Genomic DNA, 20,762 nt, shown 5'->3' with positions numbered 1-20,762 from the left:
GTAAATCAAAATGGGGATAGTTCAGGTCCTGATTTTATAAGTTCTTTTGGAACTTGGTCCCAAAGATGAGATAGAAGATACTTCCGAAAGAAGGTCTTTAGATGTGGAACAATGCGTATAACATCAAATGTGTTGATTGGTTTTGTCACTTTTTTTTTTACTTTTTCTTTAAAAAAAAAATCCATGTTATAAAGGATGGCTCTCCTGGGCAGAGGAGGACCTTCTATCCCTGGTTTTCCCCCTTGGAAATGTGCCATGTGACATCAATGAGTTAAGCCAACCACAAACCTTTTTGTTTTGAAGTGGGAGCACAGACCTTGATCAATTTCTCTAGGAAATCTTACCAAAGTCTCTACTGCCAACATCAATGATACCATGAGTTATTCGACAGTGAAACTGCTCTTAAATCGAGTATGCTGCCCATTCTCAGAATGGGCAAAGAGAAATCCCAGCAGAGTTGGAAACAACCCTAGCCCAAACCCTGGAAAAAAACCAAAAACCAAAAATCAAAATGCTGTGTACACTTGCACCACCTTGTGTTTAAAATGTTTCATTGCCCCGTAGGCTGGCTTAATACTGTACAGTTTGGCAACAGAGCACTCCTAGGATTCTCAGTCATTACAGAATATAAATTTATTTATAGAATCTTACAAATAAAATGGTTACAGTCCACATGACAATATATTCTTGGGTTTTATTTTTTCTTATGACACCTGAGTTGTTTGTTTGTTTGTTTGTTTGTTTAAAGAACACTGTGATGGAATTGTAGAACTGTAAAAAGAAATGAACAATAAAAACTCAATTCAGTGATTTCCCCCCTTGCACACCCTCAATACAATGTGTACTGCTAAGTGGAATTACAGCGCGCCTCTTCAAGTTGTCATCCTGAGGCCACCGTGATAGAAGGTGGCTCACTTAGGAACAGACCTAGGGAAGGTAGACGGCAAGGGCGTCTTACAAACTGCAGATGAAGGGCAACTAAAGGATGAAGAAGGTGCTGAGATTGGGCACTCACGTGGGAACTTCTCCAGCTGTTCTCACTTCAACCCCACTCCTAACCCTGCAAAGGCTGGAGAATCCTATGGCCTAGTAACAGAAGGGAAAGCTGCTTCCCCTCAAAATGGTAGGGAATCGTGTCCTAGCCTAACTTTGCATTCACACCCCCCTGGGGTGGAGGCCCAAACTCCTCACCACTTTCTCGCCCCTTCTCCCATCTCAATCTGCCCCTCTTTCAGATAGTGAAATACAGCTAGCCCACACAAGCAGTAAAAGTAGGGGAACAGATGTAGGAGACAGAATAACATCCTTAGACATCTATATATCAAATTGATCTAAAAATGCACACTCAACAGCTAAAATCCAAGGGGAAATGCATATTAAAATGGCATTAAATTTTCCATCAATACATGATAGTCATATTTTCAGCATATAAGGCAGGTCTGTTGCTAACAGCAGCTTTCAATCAGGTGCAGTAATATTGTTCTAACTTCCCTTGCCATAATTGTTTTTTTTTTTTACCATTTTACAGTGTAATATGCACTTCCTTGGGGCAGATATGGGAGAAGGGAAAGTTCTCAAGTTAATATATATGTGGGGGAAACTAAGAGGCTCAGTGGATAGAGAGCCAGGCCTGGAGATGGGAGGTCCTGGGTTCAAATCTGGCCTCATGCATTTCCTGGCTGTGTGACCTTGGGTAAGTCACTTAACCCCCGTTGCCTAGCCCTTACGGCCCTTCTGCCTTTGAACCAATACATAGTTATTGATTCTAAGACAGTAAGTAAGGGTTTAAAGGAAAAAAAGTTAGTATTTATGCAAGAAAGAAAATGTCCTATTTTTAATACTTCAGATTTTTAAGCGATTTCAAGTAATTTTATTATACTACTGAATAACTTACAACTCTCCTACACCAGGAAGTCATTGCCCCTAAATTGATATTCTCTACTAAGGCAAACCATCTAGTATTATTTTAGAAAGGCAGAAAGAGTCCTTCAGAGAGGAGCTTTTACACATTTTGTTGAAAATATGAGTTAACTAAAGGCTTTCTGCTGGTTCTCCTGTATTGGAGAATGATCTATAACAGATTTGTTTTCTCCAGCTCCTGAAAGCATTTCTGGGGAAAAGAGAAATAGCAAAGGTGATTTAAAAGAAGAAAACGAGTGCTTCCCAAATCCAAGGAAACAGCTCTTTTGTACATGTGGACCTTGATTCTGATGAAAGTTGCCCATCCCACAACCTTGAATGCCAAAAGTTCTCCTTATTTAAGCCCGACTTCAGGCTACCCCAGGCCACAAGCAAAACAAAGAGGAAAACTCTTGGCAGTAAGTGAATTATCAGCAGTTCCCTTACTGGTGGTTATTTTTTTCCCCCTGCAGAACGGTGGCATGAAGTCCCCCAGGGGATTAAAAAAAATGTTGTTTTTAATTAGTATCTGGTGGAGGGTGCTGCAGTACCTTTTCTTACAGATCAGCCCCATGTTCATTTTCAGACATGAACAGAAGAAAAAACCTCATCGATGCTAGCAGTGAACTACCAACCTTCCCAATTAAGTAAATGAGTATAAGCCAAGACCACCCCTGGGTTACAACAGTGAGGCACTGCCTGAATGGCTTCCAGGGGTCTTCACTGCCCAAGTGGCTGAAAAATTAGACTTTATCAATATGATAATAATAAATCAATTCACCTAGTGAACTTGGGGAACAGCTATCCCTTGAAGCCAAAGTTCTGACCATACCATCACACTCCCTAGGGCTGGGCTCTAGCTTCAACAGGTACATCCAGCTTGAGAAAGTTGGAACTCCAAAGACCAATCACACCGCCATCTTAATTTTGTTTTTCTTGGTAAGCATTGCAACAGGCAGTGGTACTGGAAGCTAATTCACAGGGTGATCATTACTCTACACTGCTCAAACCAACGTCTTTTGGCCTCATGCTTGGCCACGTCCAGGCACGGCACCATCTTCCCCTTAGCCCATTCTGAATCCTGACCAGCCCCATTTCCTTTTGTCTGTCCCATTCCACCGACTTGACCCAATGGTAAAAGTCTTGACTTGGGGAGAAGATCTGTCGAGTCCTCTCTCTAACAAGAGCACCCTGAATACTCCAGGGAGATGCTTCTAAAGAGGTGAGAAGATCCTCCCGGAAGCCGCAGGAATCCCATCCCTCCACTCTCCGTGTTACTCTGGAGGAAAGAGGAGGCTGAGACAGTAATAGTTACATCTGTTGTGGAGTCTGGAAGACCGGAAAAGTCACGGCGTGCTGGGGATGCCTATGGGAGCTCAATACACCGCAGTCCTTCACGAGGAGAGGCCATCATCGCCGCAGAGGAAACGTGGTTTCGTCTTTCTTCTCATTTTTGCCTCCATTCTCCCTCTCATAAGACCCCCTCAGCCCTTTCCCTTTGAGAAGCATGAGGCAACTAAAGAAACTCTGAAGGGATGAGATGGATATTCTCTCCGTGTGAGAGGTGAACTTTCCTCGCAACGGGACACGGTGAGGTCCGGACGTATCTCCTGATACCAAGTAATAACTACGAGATATCCCTCTGGGTGAGAGTCTGGGATACGTGCTGGACCAGCAAGGAAACGGGTTCTGGAATTTGTCAGGACCACTGCCCGCAGTGCTTGTTAATAGAGAAATGCCAGAAAGTCGCCAAGGGGAGAAGTTGGATCTGTCTTCTGTGTTGTTTTTACTGTCTAGAGTCACTCTGAGAAAAGAGAGAGGGCAGAGGGGTGGGAGGCACTACCTAGCAACCAGTCACTAGGGAAGTTCACGTCTAGGATACAGTGTTTTCAAGAGAGCTGACATTGAGAGGAGGGGGATACAGTCTGTGGAATAGCCTGAGGCAGAAACTGGCCACTTCTGCCCTGCTTTGTTGAAATGACGGCTTCGAACCCGTGCTCCCCAGTGACTGAGCATCCCAGGGTTCCTCTGCCAGCCCCACTCCTCACGGCACGGCATTACCCTATCTGAATCTGCCCCGAGTACATCGTGAGGACGAGCATGATGGTGAAGCCTGTGAGCAGGCCCAGATTCTGGATGACAAAAGGAATTAATATGCTGCCGCTCCTTTCATCTTCTCGACAAACTTCATTCATCTCTGGGAACTGAAAAAGAGAAGGAGAGAGCTGCACTTTGGCACATCTTCCTATTAACCCAGCCCAGGTCCTGGCAAGTTCTGCAGGTGGCTCCCATTCCCCGGTGAAGGAAGAGAAGGCAACAGCAGCAGCAGGGAGAATTTAATAGCCACGTGTGCCCAGCATTTCTCCATGGTGACTGCAACTTTAGAGGAAGAGGAAATGAGGTTCTGTCCCTGGCAGCTTTTGAACGCTGGCAGAAAACAAACCTTTTTATTATGTATACAGTACAGCTATGGCTTGATTTGCCTCCAGATCGCAGTCAGCAATGGTGAGCGGGTATGGCGGCAATTTAAGCCAGCCATGTAGAAAGAGCATACGCCTGTTCCCATGCCATTTGTGGCCTGGAGAAAAGGAGCTAGGCTTTCCCTAAACTTTTACACCGTTGGTGGGGAATGAGCCAACCGAAGCCAACTGCAGCCTTCAGAGGAAAGCTTTATGTTGGAAATAGAACCCAGTTCAACCAGTTAGCAAATTTAAGGATGCCATGTGCCTTTGAAGACCCAAGAGAGCCTGGGGCATTCCATAAAGTGACAGTGGCCTGGGATGGTCAACATACTCATCATCTCTTATGAAAAATGTTCTATAGTCTCTCTCTCTTTTCTTTTAAACCCTTACCTTCTATCTTAGGATCGATAGTTTAGTAGCGGTTCCTAACAGAAGAACAGTAAGGGCTAGGCAATTGAGGTTAAGTGACTTGCCTGGGTCACATAGGAAATGTCTGAGGCCAGATTTGAACCCAGGTTCTCCTAACTCTGGGTCTGGCACTCTATCCTCTGAGACCTTCCCATGCAAAGAAGGACCAGGTTCAGCTCTTCCCAGTTGGCAGTAACTTTTGAGGACTTACCATATCCGCCAGAGCAATATATAGGAACATTCCTCCGGCCAGAGCAAAGATCCAGTTGGCAGAAAAGTGACTGCCAGCCAAAATCCCAAAGGCCAGACCTAGGTAGCAGCAGCAGGCGGAGAGGAAGTTGAAGAAGAGAGCCTGTTGGATACTCATTCCAGCATTTAACAGAATGACAAAATCTCCTAAAAAGATGAGCAAAGATAGGAGAAAGACAATAAAAATAAGATAAGAAAGATGACACAGGTGGTGGAAGAATGGAAAAGGTCTGGAGGGACAAACCTTCAAAGGTAAAGTTCTTGGATAATCAGGGCTTGCCCAAAAGTTATCATAAAACAAATGGGAGTAAAAGCAAATAAATCCAAAGGCTCCAAAGCTTCTTACAATTGGCCAAATGCCCAAAATTCTGGTGGCAGAAACTAATTCATATGAATTAATAAAGACATACAGACTAGAATAGCCTTCATTTTCTGTCTTCTTTGATGGAGAAGCAAAATGTGTAAGTTCATCACAACCTTCATTTCCTTTCTCTGGCTCACATTTTAGCAACTAATTGGCTTCAAGGAAGCTCCAGTTTAGACAGCTTTTTAAATGCTCTCAGTCAGGACATATAACATCTCTGTAAAAATACCATATTAATACTAGAAAGATGCATCATTTCATCAGTATGAATAATCTCTTCTTGCCTTTGTGGTTGGTTTTCATAAGTTGCTATGAGAGTGAAAAAAATTCAGTCATCTGGTGGCCAACTCTCAGATTCTCTCTGCATTTAGCAAGCCTGGTCCTATAGCCACTGACAGGCAGCCCATGGCTAGGCCTGTTTCAGTTTAGTGGCACCTATCAAAGCCTGCTCTCCCTGGGTAAATTCTTCAAAAACCAGTGCCATAATGGAACACTGAATTAGAGGCTCATCTTTCATAATCATGTTATACAGGAGAGGAAAGAAAGAAGACATTATTTTTTGGCCTCTCTTCAAAGCTGACAAATATTTATTTTAAGAGGCAGAGGCTAAATTTCAAATCAGACCAGGGAATATGTATTTAATCCAATTTGAAAAATGTATTAGCCACCTACTATGTGTAAAGTACTATGGTAAGTGTTGGGGATACAAAGACAGAACAAAACAACCCCTGCCCTCAAGGAGCTTATGTTCTACAAATGACCACAAAAGATACCTTTTGGAAGTGGAGAGGCATAGGCTCCATAAAGAGCATGTGTGTGAGCAGTACAATCAGAACAGAGATGGTTCCTACATACCCAACTCATGTGGAAACTCTTCGCAGAGGATGGCCACCGAGGTGCTAATGCCTTGGAAAACAGACACAGTGAATGAGGCGCCAATGGCCAAGCCATCGATGAAGTTGTGGAGGCCGTCACTCAGGGTGATCATCCAGGCCAAAGTGCCGATGTCAGAGTAGCGGACACCTTTTATCCAGTAACATGCACTCTGGGATGCCTGTAGGTCCTATAAGAAAGCCAATTTACCAACAACCCAGAAGAATATCAGAGAGAGAAGAGAGCTTTTTCTACCACAAGTGAAGAAGCACACAGCCAGAGCTCCATCACTAATCACACAGGTCCCTGGCATTCAGTAAATGAAGAGCCACATACCTGGACAGACAAGGAGCCCACAATGACCTTCTCATCCATCACTGGAGCCTTGCCCTCCAGGTCACTATTCAGGTGTTGTGGTATCATATGATCCAAATCGCCATTCTGCAACTTCTCAGTCACTCCCTCTTCCTGGTCCTTCTTAGAAGGGAGAGTCTCAGAGACATAGTGGCTATGCCCATGGTGATGCTAGGGGGACATGAAGGTGAAGGAGACACAGGCACTGAGCAACGGAATGAGAGGGATTTCTTCTTGTTGTCCATAAAATCAACATGTATCTATTAAGTGTTAACTATGCATGAGATACCATGGAGAAATATCTATAAGACATGGAGCTCTTCCTTAGGTGCTTATAATCTAGCAGGGGGAGACAAGGTAATACATTTGCAAAGTTAAATAATAATAAAAGGTGTAAATGGGGCCAGCTAGGTGGTTCAGTAGATTGAGAGCCAGTCCCAGAGACGGGAGGTCCTGGGTTCAAATCCAGCCCCAGATACTTCCAAGCTGTGTAACCCTGGGTAATATCTCTTAATCCCCATTGCCTAGTCCTTACCTCTCTTCTGTCTTGGAACCAATACACAGTATGGATTCTAAGACAGAAGGGAAGAGTTTAAAATTTTTTAAAAAATAAGTATAAATATAATTTATTGTATAAGATAACAATAAAAGAGGTCATGAGTTGGTATAGAACATGACTATAAAATGAACTTGTATTTTTTTTAGACAAATGTAGCAAAACATAACTTCCCAAAGAGCAATGAAAATACCACTCTCCCTCCCCTCTCCATTCATTTCTTTTTTTTTTCTCCTTTTTAAAAAAAAAACTCTTCCATCTTAGAATCCATACTGTGTATTGGTTCCAAAACAGAAGAGTAGTAAGGACTAGGCAATGGGAGTTAGGTGACTTGCCCAAGTCATATAGATAGGAAGTGTTTGAGGTCAGGTTTGTACCCAGGCCCTCCCAACTCCAGGCTTGGCTCTGTATCTACTGAGTCCTCTAGCTGCCCCCTCCACCAAGGGTCAATCTTGGGAAGCTACACATATGTATAACTCATTTTAATAAGGCTGATGTTACTCAAAACATTCTCAGAGTCCTTCTTTTAGAATACATACATACATATATATATAAAATTTAGTTAATTATAGTCAATTAACAAACTAAACCAGAAAACCATTTTCATCATTTTATAGTCACATAATTATTAGTCTATACTTCAACCCCTACAGATAAAACCCTGAGAACAGAACTTCCATTTGGAACTAGAATAAGAGCAGAATTGTTACTGTCCTCTTGCTATTGAACTCGAGCTGTCCTCTTGAGTCAATCACTACTTAAGTTGGATCTCCCTCTCACACCTTCCCACTGGTCTATCCATGAGGTAAGATGCAAACACACTTGGTAAGACTGAGAGGAATGTGAAAGTTCAAGGTGATGGATTTATGGTAAAAACATAAAATACAGAAAAATTATTTGAGAAGAGAACCTTGTTAGGAGAGATTCCTTTGCCAGCCCTTCAGCCTCACCTCGTCTTTCTGTTTCAGTAGCATTTTCAGAATCTTCTCTGTGAAGAAGAAGAGGTAAAAGCCCCCAAATACCACTGCTGATTTTGAGACATAATAATCTTCTAGAGGGTTGAATCCAAAAGCCTGTGGACCCAGAAAAACAGAATGAGTTTACAGCAATGTAAAACTGTCACTGGGGTCCTCTGGCACCATCTTCCCAGACTAAGGCAGTGATCTAACAAGCCAAGAATTCTCCTTCTAAGAGGATCCAACACTTGATATTTCATTGATACAGAACTCTTGGGCCTGTTCAGAGATGCTTTATGGGAAAAATTCTCCTAAACCTATAGGTTGTTTACAAATAAGAGAACAGAGAAACTTCAGGGATAGGAACTTGGGCACCAACCTCTAAACATGCCTTTTCTAATCTCTTATTAGTTGGGTTTTTTTTTCTTTTTTCCCAAAGTATATTCTTTATCATTAAGACCTCTGACTGAGCAATCAACTCCATCTGAATAGAATGTCAATGACTATCTTTTCTTCTTACTTAGAGAGTGTCCCTGGCTGCACTATCTGGGAGCACAAAAGGAAATGATGCAAATCAGATTTTGTAACAAGAAATCCATTTCTTCGATATGCCAGAAGACAGGTAATCTATTCCCAAGTAGAAGTGCACATGACAGACATGAGAAATCAGACTATCAAGTCCAGCACATCCCAACTTTTGCTCTAGGTTCTTCTGGTAGCTTCCTCATTTACATCCAGGAAACAAACAGAATCTGATTGAAAGATGACAAGACCAGAAGTCTGAACCTGAGATTCATCTGTTGATTTTTACTGGATGATCCCAGGAGACCCACCTCTGAATCTAAATTTCCCTAAAAGGCTTGAGTAGCTCCCAGACTTCTTCCAATAACATTATTAGATGCGAATAAGTCTGATTAATCAGTAGGCAATCTGGATGTAGAGAACAGTTGTGGGCAGGATAAACTGCTATGCTACTCAGAAGAGCCAATCTCCTAAAAGAATGCCAACTAAGACACAGACAACTCAACTCTCTCCTTCAATATCAACAGACTAGTCATTGCATCAGGAAGAAGTCTAGCTATCTGGCTCCTGCTCTCCCTTGGGTAAATCACTGACCTTCCTTATCTTACAAGGAGAAGAAACCTGCCTTATCTCTCACAGAGTTGATATAAAAATCAGGTGGAGAAAATGGGCATGAAAGCACTTTGCAGAACAAATACAAACAGGAACTTGTATTATTTCTGTCTCAGTTACTGCTGGGCCCAGATCTGCCAGAGACAATAGACTGAAAAATCTCACAAGCTAGAGACAGGAAGTAGCTCTGGTTAAACCACAATCAAACTAAGATTCTCAGGAGCTGATTACCAAACTTTCAAAATATTTGCACACTATTCCCCATTGTGGAGAGCATGCCAGTTCAGCTGTGCGAGGGGGCAAAGGTGCTGTCAACACATGCAACTTCTGACCATGAATGGTCTCCTGTGGGTCACCTTTGCCCTACATCCACCCTTCTGAACAGAGGAGACGGGAACCGCTACACAAGACCCAAATTCTGGTGATGTCTCCCACTTCTTTACTCCAGAAACCAAAAAGACTTTTGAGCTGAGCCTACACTGTTAGGAACTGATTTACCTGTGGTTGAGAGAGAGCCAAGAGCTCAAGTGGGGGGTGAAGGGAGAGCACCAAGTGATCTGATTGGAGCAGATCAAGTCCTCATTCAAGCTAAAAGGACTCAGAGTGTTCTCTCCACACCTTCCCTTGAAGTGGAAGGTTCCCTACTTAAGGCCACCCATCCACCCGAGACCAGACATCCTCCCATGTGGGAAGACCCTCTGCATACCTCAGGGATGAGCTGGAAGAGGGCATTGGAGTAGAGGGTTCCAATCGCCAGAGCTATGAAGTAGAGCAGCAGCCTCTTGTAAAAAGTCTTCTTCATGAAGGGCACCACGCTGGCCCCGACCAGGGAGCAGAGGGAAATGACGGTCACGCAAAGGAGACCGTATCCCCACACTGCAGTCGGGGAGCCAACCCCACCCAAGGGGGATAGGGAAAGAGGAAAAGCCCCACAAGAAGATCAACCCATAGGTTTCAGAGGATTGGGAATGGGAAGAGAAGGGGGAGGGTTTGTTTGGTGTTGGGACAAGGGCAGAAAGGGTTCACAGGAAAACAAAAAAGGAGAATCAGAGATGGAGAGAGGGAGGGAGGGAGAGAGAAAACAGAACATTTGTTAGTGATTTGAGTTGGAAAAAATTTTATTGAATTGATTCAGATTACAACAATGAGGAGATTTAAGGCAGCCCTTGGAGCCCTGTAATTTCTGTTTTGGTTTCCCTCTAAATAATTCTCCCAAAAGCATATGGATAATGGGCAGTGTGGTTACACCTGTCATGAGTCCTCTCTATGACCATGAGAGTCTTTGGACCCAAAGCGTCTAGCTTTTGCAAAGGCAGATAGCAAGAGGCAGAACCCCATCTGGTACTTTTGCTTTGTGAATTCAATTTTGAGTGTGCATTCACATGTTTTGATTAATTAATGGAAGGCTAATACCAACAAAATTTGTTGGCAAGGTATGATGGAGGAGTAAGGACACACAAGTAATTAGAGCCTCTTCCTACATCCATCATCAGTCTTAAATCCTAGACTTGCCTAGTTCTCTTTTTTGGGAGACCTAAACTTGGAAAACAGAGCTCTAGGACTGGCCAGATCATTGTACAATTTCTCCTTCAGCATTTCTCAGTGTCACACACTCCATGTCCCAGTTCCTTCATAGACCCTGGGCCACAGCCACCATCTTGAATCAGGTTGTGCCAAATACAAGTTGCTATCAGAATCCCAGGAAATGGCACCTGTGAACCATGACGGGGTGGAGCATGTACACAATCATTTCATTTCCACTCAATTAGGGAAAAAAGGCATTTCATATCAAAGAAGAAAATAAAATTAAGCTTTTAGAGCCACAAAAACAATAACCCAAGAAGATGAGGATTGCCCTGGGTGAGGATGGGAGTGGAGAGGGAAGTATTTTGACTGGCACTGGCCATAGCTGCCAAACCTTAAGTAAATGGAACAACTTCATTTGGCTTTGTAAATCTCTTGGGTGGGCATATGGAAGATGGCAGCCTATGTTTTGCTGTCATCCCTCCATTACAGGAATGGAAACCCACTTAACTTAAAATTAAGGGGCTTGGTTAAGGAGGTTGGAGGAGTAATGGACAAAATGCCTAGCCTTTGCTTAAACTCATTGACTGGGTGCTAAAAGGGACTTTAGGGGCCAGAGGGCTTTTAACTTTTCCCTAAGAAAAGGGACAAAAGTTTATCTGCCCTTGACTGAAAAAGTGGTTCCCTGGAATTGCTGCTGAGATGAACCCAAAGAAAAATTCATCTGTCATTCCAAAAAGTAATAGTATGAAAATTCAGAGATTTCAAAATTCTGTTTGGCCAGGCCATGAACCTCTATTTCTTTACCTACTGGTTACAAAAGGCAAGTAGAAGCCAGGGTAATCAGTAAGTAAACAAATATTCATTAGGGACTTACATCTTCCTGGGTACTATACTAGACACAAGAAGGAAGGAGGGCAGATTTTTCTTCTGTTAGGAAGATCATCAAATTGAGTATCATTTTTGTGGCTCTTGAATTACATAATTAAAAACCAAAATTAACAAATGCTTCATAATTCACAAAAAGCCCCAAAAAGCCATCAGGATACCAGCTCTATCAGGAAAGTGTCAAGATGCAAGGTCTAAATAGTCAGTTGTTCAAACACTGCCAAAAGAACTCCCCTGACCAACTTTTCCTGGCTTTATTCTCTTCCATAACCTTTGACTACTGTATGGCTCTTTGCATGCCTCAGTTGAAGACAATAACTAGAAATGCCTTGGATCCCTGTGCCAGTTCTATCAGCCATATTGTGGATGATCTTCCTTCCTTCCCAGATCCACATTTCATGTTTTAGGATTCTTCCTCAATTATCAGGTTTAACCTCTCAACAGAATCATGAATTAAAGTCGGTACTATGGGCATAAGGGAACACATGCCTTTAGCAGGCATTTACCTAATTTATTTACCTAAGGGCAGGAAGTTCCCAGAAGTACCAGCTTTCCTCTTAGTAACCATAGTGAGAGGCTATGAGGAATAGTAAGTTCCTAGAATAGGATAATGGTCCAGTCTCAAAGTAAGGAAGATCTTAGTACAAGTTCTTTCTCTTAATACATTTTAGTATCTTACAAGCAATCCTTTAAGGCTATAAATGACAGAGTTGCTGATCTGTACTAGAGGAAGGAATTTCCACAAATGGAGTTCTCCATACTCATGAAATCACAGGTTTGGACAAAAAAAAGGCATGCTACAGGAGAACTCTATATAGAGGAAGGGGAAGGAAGGAAGAGACAAGAACCTTGCATTTGACATTGCCTGAAGGGGCCAGAGACAAACCTGAGAGCTCCCTGGGATTGTGGAAAAAAAGAGAAAGCCCTAGAAATCCAACAGGGAAAAACATGTTTGGTGTTGAGGCTCAGCACAAAAGGGAAATTTTATTTTCTGGATGGCACTGTGGTGGGTGAATAGAACGAAATGGGAGGAAGCAGTCAGGTGATGGAAATTACAGCTGTCGGCGCAAAAAAGAAAATAGTTTTTTTGTTCGATTGTTTTCTGGTCTACTACACCTCTGGGATCAGCTGGAAGAGTGCATTAGAGAGCAGCGTTCCAATGGACAAGGCGATGAAATAAGTGAGGACCCGGCTGAAAAAGGTCTTCTTGGTGCAGGGCAGGACGAGAACTCCCAGGAGAGAAGCCAGGTTAATCAGGGATACACTGAGGAAACCAAAGCCCCACACTGTGGAGGAACAAGAACAGATAGCAGCCCTGGTTACCAAGGGCAGAGGGGTGATATCAGTGCTTCTCCTAGGGAGGAGGGCCCTGCTCAACACCCATATTCTTGGAGCCAACCAACCAACTCTGAAGTAACACCTGCTCTGTGCTCAGCCCTGCGGGGGGAGGCAACAAAGGGAGAAATGTGGTGTCTCTACTCTCAAGGAGTTAACAATCTAATAGGAAAGAAAAGACATAAACATTCAAAAAGAGTTAACAATAATATCAAGCAGAAGAGCTGAGAATCTGCCAGTGTAGGGGAGCTCCCACGATGAGAACTCGTTCCACCAAAGTGGACCACAACCTGTCTGTGATTCAGGAGATAAATCCCAGGCTGCTGCTTACACTCTGGTCCTGAGCAGTGAGTTAAGAGATAATAATGGACAAGATGAGAGCTCGGACAAGGCAGCACATGACTGACCATCCAGTGAGAGGGACCGACAGTGGTTCCATGATTTTAGAAGAGGGAGAGATTGAGATGAGCTAGAATGGTGAGCAAAGGTCAAGGCTGGCCAGAGAGGGGAGAAGAGGACTTGAACTTTAGATAAGCAGAGAGGACATTTCCAGAAGAGACAATGGGCAGGATCCCAAGAGGATGGGAAGACAAGCCCAATGGACTATCAGGGGATAACGAGCACCCTTCTGGTGGGAAGGGAGTGAATACGGAGTCATGGGAGACGGGCTGGAAAGGCAGAATAGGGCCACATGTGGAGGGCCTTGAAGGCTAAAAAAAGGAACACTTCGGCCATTCCAGAGCCAAAGTGTTGCGGTTCATTTTTAAAGTCTGGTCAGACACAGTCATCTCTCAGGAAACTAAAAGACAGCCTCAAGCCAGCCCTGTTCACTGAGCTCAACAACCCATTAGTCCGAGTCAGGAATAGAGACAATGACTGCTGCTGTGGCTGTTGCTCTCCCTGTGGTCTATCGGGGTCAGGCAGGCACTAGGAAGTGGGGAGACTAGCACCATGGGAACATCCATCAATGCCGCAGCCCCAGGATACACAAGCCCTGAGGGAAGAGGGACGCTGTCCTTAGACACCTTGCACCTGTTGCTTACCTTCCACTGCCTTTGGCTTTCCCTCCTCTGTTTGCTCGTTCTCCTCATTCTCCTGGTTCTCCAGGGTGCAGGCTCGAGAGTCCAGCTGCTGTAGGATTGTGGGACAGAATTCCTGCAACTCGGGCCTGCCGATTCTTGATTGTTCACTGAAATTATGGGCAGCAAAGAGGTCTGCAGAGCTAAAACACTGGTGAGACATGTGGGATGGGAAGGGAGGAAGGACAAAGACAAAACAGAAGCCCCAGTGAATCAGAAAGCTTTGCTTGGTCTTTACACAGAAACCTCACACAGAGGTCTTTCAAGAAGAAAAGAACATAGTTTCCCATTTTCAATGAAGCTTAGCAATTTCCAATTTCTTTTGTGATGAAGCCACTTTGAAAGTCCAGAATTCTCTTCCCCTCTAAAGGCCAATTACATCCAAGTAATGCCAGCTATCTCCTTGGTATCCCACCCCATTTCCCACCCTCATCATACCTCCCCATCTTCTTTGTCAAAAAGCAACCAGGATGGGTCAAGGCTCACCATGACCTTGTTCCATCCCGATACAATCATTTCTGTTATAATGCTTGTTTCTAGAATGTGGATTTGATCAGTATATTAGGAAGCATTTTAAGTATAATCCAAATTTCAAGTTTGCTTATATTCGATTTTGAGAAACAAGTGAAAATGTAGAAAACTACTCCATGCTTCACAACAACTCATAAATTGCAACCTTTCTGGCCCCCACTTCCACAAGCAAATTTCCAAACTCTGTCAAGGTCAAGTGCCGTATTTCTCATCTATCTTCTGGTGCAGTGGGAGCTATGGGTAGAGGAGGGCTGGCTCAACCCTGTCCTCATCTCCTAGACCACCCTACCACCTTCCACCATGGCCGGGTGGAAGCTAGGGAGGAGCAACAGCCATTGTAGATTTCTATATTAATTATTTAACTGCACAAAAAGCATTTTACCTTTGTGTATTTGTTTTCATCCCCCTTTTTTATGTCGTTGATGAAGTTTTTGAGTGTTGTACCTATAACCTCATTTTTCCCATAAGCCCTGTGGTTTTTATTTTGAAAGTGGCATAGCGTGGTGCTTTCTAGGAATGCATTATGTCAAGTTATAGCAGAATGGACTGTATCTGACTTGTTTGTTCACTTTATCTCAGGAATATGCATATACTACTAGGAAGCAATTCCATAACGTACATGCCTACTATTCATAAAGCTGTGGATATGAAAATGGAAATCTATACAGCCCCTGCCCCTAATAATAATAACTTAGCTTTTATAGAGAGCTTTAAGTTTCATCTTGTCTGATTCTCACAAGTACCCTGTGAGACAGGTGCTGTTGTTATCTCAAATACACAGATAAGGAAACTGAAGAAGCTAAGTATAAGCTGTAAAGTTATATCCTTCTGACTAAGCCTTACACCATCCACCATTTGTGGTTCTAGGGGATAGAGCATACACAGAGATAATCCCAAATTAGACAAGGTGAAGTGTGAGACGGGTCAAGGAAAGAGCCACACAAGTTCCTTTGAGAAGGGAGAGGACATTTCCCACTAGGTGTGAGAACAGATGTAAGTCATCAAAATCCAGGTAGGCAGCACCAGAAAAGAGCCTTAGGTCACAGACCTGGAGAGTCTAAAGGGTCTAACCCACCCCCAAAAGGAATCTCCACCACAACACCCCTGGTGAGGAGTTATCTGAGGAGGAGGAGGAGGAGGAGAAAGGATGAGCCCGACCCTCCTCAACAACACAGCTCTTTCATCCTGAAGGATATCCATCATGTTCCACATAGTTTTTACTTCAAAATCAATCCTTATGGGATGGCCTCAAGCCCCATTCACTCCCTTAGTTACCTTCCTCTTAAAAGGAGAGAACTTCAGTGGGCAAAGAGGAGAGGTGTGCAAGCTAGGCACAAAGGGGTGGTCTATTCCTTTTCTTTTCTCTTTTTTTAAATTCTTACTTTCTATCTTGGAACCAATGCTGTGTATTGGTGCCAAGGTAGAAGAGTGGTAAGGGCTAAGCAATGGGGGTTAAGTGACTTGCCCAGGACCTCTATCTACTGATACCTGGCGACCCCCACATTAAGCTCTGATAACTTAAAACTGCACTAGGTCTTTTGGAATGTGTGGCACAGGGTGGTGGGAAAGAGAATGCTGTGCAAATCTTTAAAGTGAATTTCCTAGTACTACTATTATCATGCCAACATGGAGACCCATCAGTTCTATGTTACAGACAGATGGGTGAAGAACCATTAGCCTCCAAACCGCCCACAGCTACTCCTATGGAAAGCATATTTACCCTGGAGAGATTCCTCCGTCCCAGCTCTGGCTGGGTGACATTGTCCCGACCAACTCCCACGTCGAGGTGGTTGAGCAGAGCCTTCAGCTGCTGCAGGGTCAGAGTGTCTGCCTCACCATAGCGATGCATGAGGTCCTGAAGGAAGGAGGTGGCCGAGATGGGAGAGGAGGCCCCTGATCTGGAAGCAATGTCCAAGGTGCAGAGCAGCAGCAGCAGCACGAGGCTTTGGGGGGCTCTCTGTGGCTTCATGATGACCAGACAGGGGCTACACAAGATAAGAGTGAGGAGATGAGGATTGACAAACCGGCATCCCTCCCAATTCCTTCATCCCCATCCCCATGGTCCTCATTCAGATTCTAAATCTGGACATCCCCCCAGACTTTTTTTTAAAGTAATGTTTTCTTTCCTTTTCTTTTTTTCAAAGTATCCATTCTAAGACAGAAGAGTGGCAAGGACCAGGCAATTGGGGTTAAGTGATTTGCCCAGGGTCACACAACTAGGAAATGTCAGGGGCCAGTAAGTGTTTTCAGTGAATAAGCATTTATTCTCTCTCTTCCCTATCGTACCCATCACTGGAAAAAAAAGAAGGTAAAGCTTATGTAACAAATAATCATAGTCAAGCACAACATATTCCCATATTAGCCATGAATCGAAATGGCAGTCTCATTCTACATCTTTGCTCCCATCTTCATGACTATTCCTTTGGGACTGGTGGGTCATTGCTCTGATCATGGTTCTTTCACCACTAGTTGTCTTTACGACTTCATTATTGTTTTAATTATTTTCCTGGCTCTGTTCACTTTGCCCTGCCTAACTTTATCTAAAATATTCCATGAAACCAATCATTTCATCATTTCATATGGTATAATTTCATATGCCCATTTTGACTTTTGACTTTTCCTGCTCTTTCATCCATAATAGTGTCAGTAAGTCCCATCAATTCTCCTTTAGAAATGTTTTGTAGAGTCATTCCCCAATTGATAATAAAACTATAAATAAGTACATGAAAAAGTGTTCTAAATCTCTGATAATCAGAGAGATGCAAATCAATGTGGCAAAGTCCGGACATTAATTCATTGCTGGTGGAGTTGTGGATCCAACCATTCTGGAGGGCAATTTGGAACTATGCCCAAAGGGTGATAAAAGACTGTCTGCCCTTTGATCCAGTCATAGCACTACTGGGTTTGTGCCCCAAAGAGATAATAAGGAAAAAGACTTGTACAAGAATATCCATAGCTGCACTCTTTGTGGTGGCCAAAAATTGGAAAATGAGGGGATGCCCTTCAATTGGGGAATGGCTGAACAAATTGTGGTATATATTGGTGATGGAATACTATTGTGCTAAAAGGAATAATAAAGTGGAGGAATTCCATGGAGACTGGAACAACCTCCAGGAAGTAATGCAGAGTGAGAGGAGCAGAACCAGGAGAACATTGTACACAGAGACTGATAAACTGTGGTACAATCACACATAATGGACTTCTTTACTAGCATCAATGCAATGATCCAAGACAATTCTGAGGGACTTATGAGAAAGAATGCTATCCACATCCAGAGAAAGAACTGTGGGAACAGAAACACTGAAGAAAAACAATTGCTGATCACATGATCATGTGGTTTGATGGGGACATGACTAGGGATGTAGACTCTAAATGATCACTCTAGTGCAGATATCAATAATATGGAAATAGGTCTTGATCAACGACACATGTAAAACCTAGTAAAATTGCTTGTTGGCTACTGGAGGGGGGTGGGAGGAGGGGAGGGAAATAACGTGATTCATGTAACAATGGAAAAATACTCTAAATTAATTAATTAAATAATTTTTTTAAAAATGTCTTGTAGGTCCCTAATGCTTACTTACTGGTTCCAAACTCCTCTGCTTAGTTATTATTTTTTACTTATTTATTTATTTAATAACCCTTAACTTCTGTCTTAGAATCGATACTAAGTATTGGTTCCAAGGCAGAAGAATAGTAGGGGCTAGACAATGGGAGTTAAGTGACTTTCCCAGGGTCATACAGCTTGGGTATGTTTGAGGCCACATTTGAACCCAGAACCTCTTATCTCCAGGTCTGACTCTCTCTCCACTGTCACCTAGGGTTAGAGCTAGGCTCCTGCCTAGTTTTTAAAATCTTTTGTACTAGGCCATGCCTTACCTATTATTTTCCTCTACTTCATAACATAATTTAAGCACCATCATGGGGGGAGGCTGGGAAAAAAGATATAGAGAGATACTGACAAGAAAGAAAGATAGAAGAAGCTATATTATCAGAAAATCAGGATATGATAGGGCAGAAAGGTGGAGCAGAAACCAAGCAATGCCACATACAATGATGAGATGATATTACAGGAAAGGAATAGGTAAGTAAAATTTGATAGATTAAAATACGTATCAGGTCACCCACCTTTACAGTCACACAACCAACTGAAAGATACACAATGAATACAAGTCCATTTTACTTAACGTTTCCTGATTATTTTAATATTACTCACACTTTTAATATCCTAAAGAGGAAAAAGCCAACTTTTCTTTTTTTAAATCCTTACCTTCCGTCTTGGAGTCAATACTCTGTATTGGTTCCAAGGCAGAAGAGTGGTAAGGGCTAGGCAATGGGGGTTAAGTGACTTGCCCAGGGTCACACAACTGGGAAGTGTCTGAGGCCAGATTTGGACCCAGAACCTCCCATCTCTAGGCCCAGCTCTCAATCCACTGAGCTACCCAGCTGCCCCTGGAAAAAGCCATCTTAAAGGATACCCTCAAACATGTCTCCTGTGCATATGTTAAAATCCTAAGTGTTTCCTGGATAGAAGCATTAGAGATAACTGCATGATAGCTTTGTGATTAGAGATATGAAGTGGGTCCTAAAACAGGGAGGCACATGTTTGAAGGAGCAAAATGCACAGCCCTAGAGGTTATCTAGTGCAAAGTCCAAATGGAAGAGGAGTTCCCCACACGGTAAAGTCCTCCAGATGTTTCTGTTTGCAAATGAAATTGTGCTTGAATGCATCAAGCCCAGCAAAACTAGAGGGCATACTATTTAAGATTCCAAACCACTTAAGACAGTTGGGTCATTGGAAAAGAAAAGAACATTTAACTTTAAAATGAAAAAGAAAAGAGTTGGGCTTAATGATCTATGCAGGTAAAACTGAAGAATGTCCATTGTTCAGATGCTAATATTTAGGTGGGTGGAAAGGCCATGGGGCTAGTCTAATTGGCACATGTATCTTGGACAGAAACTGCAGCTGGCCAAAGAGATGAGCAGGCCCCAAGTCTAACATAAAGAGGGTAAGCTGGGTTATAACCAAAATACTTTCCAGAGCTTCCGAGGCCTCCAAGCTATTGCCTGAAACAAAACCCTATATTTTTAAGTACTGATATTCTCCCACGTGGTGGAAGATTATGGAGAGGCAATCTCTGAAACTGTGGGGGAAAGTTGTACCATTATTCCTAACGATATTGCTGCCATTGCTCCAAACCCTCTTAGGATCAATTCCTCTCTAGTGCTAATACATTCTTTAGAATTTACTCAGTCCTGAGAAATATTCATTCTTAAGACAATGGCTCTGATTATAATCTTGGACAAGTCCATTCTGTTCAAAGAAGGAAATTGCAAACCACTCCAATATCTCTGCCATGAGGGCAGGTATTCAGTCAAAGTACCATGAAGTACTGAGGTCATTGTTTATTGTTATTATTTATAACTCACCTTTATGTAGCAATTTAAGTTCCAAGAAAAGTTGTTTTAAGAAGTGAATGTTTTAAAAGATCCTCCTCACCCCCAAACCCTTACCTTCAATCTTAGAGTCAGTGCTGTGTATTAGTTCTAAGGCAGAAGAGCAGTAAGGATTAGGCAATGGGGGTTAAGTGACTTGCCCAGGGTCACACAGCTGGGAAGTGTCTAAGGCCAGATCTGAACTGATGACCTCCCATCTCTAGGCCTGGCTCTCAATCTACTGAACTACCCAGCTGTCCCCAAAAGTTTTTTTTTAAAGGAAAAGTTAAATCTTAAGAAAAGTTGTATATGTTTTGTGTGATAATACATGTTTAACCCAGATCGAAATTGCTTGCCAGCTCTGGGAAAGGAGGGAGACAGCCAATTTGGATCATATAACTTCAGAAAACTTATGAGGAAATGTGTTATTACATGTAATCGGTAAACTGAAATATCTTTATAATAAAAGAAAAGATGTACTTTTCTGCCATTGTTATTCTTATCATCCCCATTTTACAAATGAGAAAACTGAAGCTCCAGGAGATAATGTGACTGGCTGGATCAGTTAGGAAATGTCCGAGTTGGGATTTAAAGCTCGAGCTTTGGGCTGCAAAGTCACTCATCTTTCCACTGAGTCAGTGGGCATCCAAGCTGTGTATTTCTAAGCCCAGTGATGAAGGTGTGGGACCAAGCTGAGAAACACCACAGTAGGGA

At 42.9% G+C, this 20,762-nt stretch overlaps 1 protein-coding gene across 4 annotated transcripts in view; it reads right to left on the bottom strand.

The window, feature by feature from the left end:
- Positions 1-608: 608 nt before the first annotated feature.
- The window catches only part of SLC39A14 (solute carrier family 39 member 14), a 62,401-nt gene continuing 42,247 nt past the window's right edge, over positions 609-20,762 (bottom strand). For 2 of the 4 annotated variants that reach the window (XM_056813689.1, XM_056813687.1), the window contains exons 2-9: positions 16,333-16,597; positions 14,046-14,232; positions 12,784-12,953; positions 8,116-8,238; positions 6,592-6,780; positions 6,238-6,445; positions 4,981-5,165; positions 609-4,103 (exon numbers count right to left, since the gene is read on the bottom strand). In XM_056813689.1, the coding sequence (XP_056669667.1) occupies positions 3,957-4,103; positions 4,981-5,165; positions 6,238-6,445; positions 6,592-6,780; positions 8,116-8,238; positions 12,784-12,953; positions 14,046-14,232; positions 16,333-16,581 (1,458 nt within the window). In that variant the 5' untranslated portion in view covers positions 16,582-16,597 and the 3' untranslated portion in view covers positions 609-3,956. Of the gene's footprint in view, positions 4,104-4,980; positions 5,166-6,237; positions 6,446-6,591; positions 6,781-8,115; positions 8,239-9,961; positions 10,132-12,783; positions 12,954-14,045; positions 14,233-16,332; positions 16,598-20,762 lie in introns of all 4 variants that reach the window. The other 2 variants (XM_003339718.3, XM_056813688.1) reach the window with 1 other exon arrangement.

Source organism: Monodelphis domestica, chromosome 1 (genome assembly GCF_027887165.1).
Source record: "Monodelphis domestica isolate mMonDom1 chromosome 1, mMonDom1.pri, whole genome shotgun sequence".
Taxonomy (NCBI): Eukaryota; Metazoa; Chordata; class Mammalia; order Didelphimorphia; family Didelphidae; genus Monodelphis; species Monodelphis domestica.
Note: the sequence above shows the minus strand (reverse complement) of the source record. Positions and strands in the feature narration are given on the sequence as shown.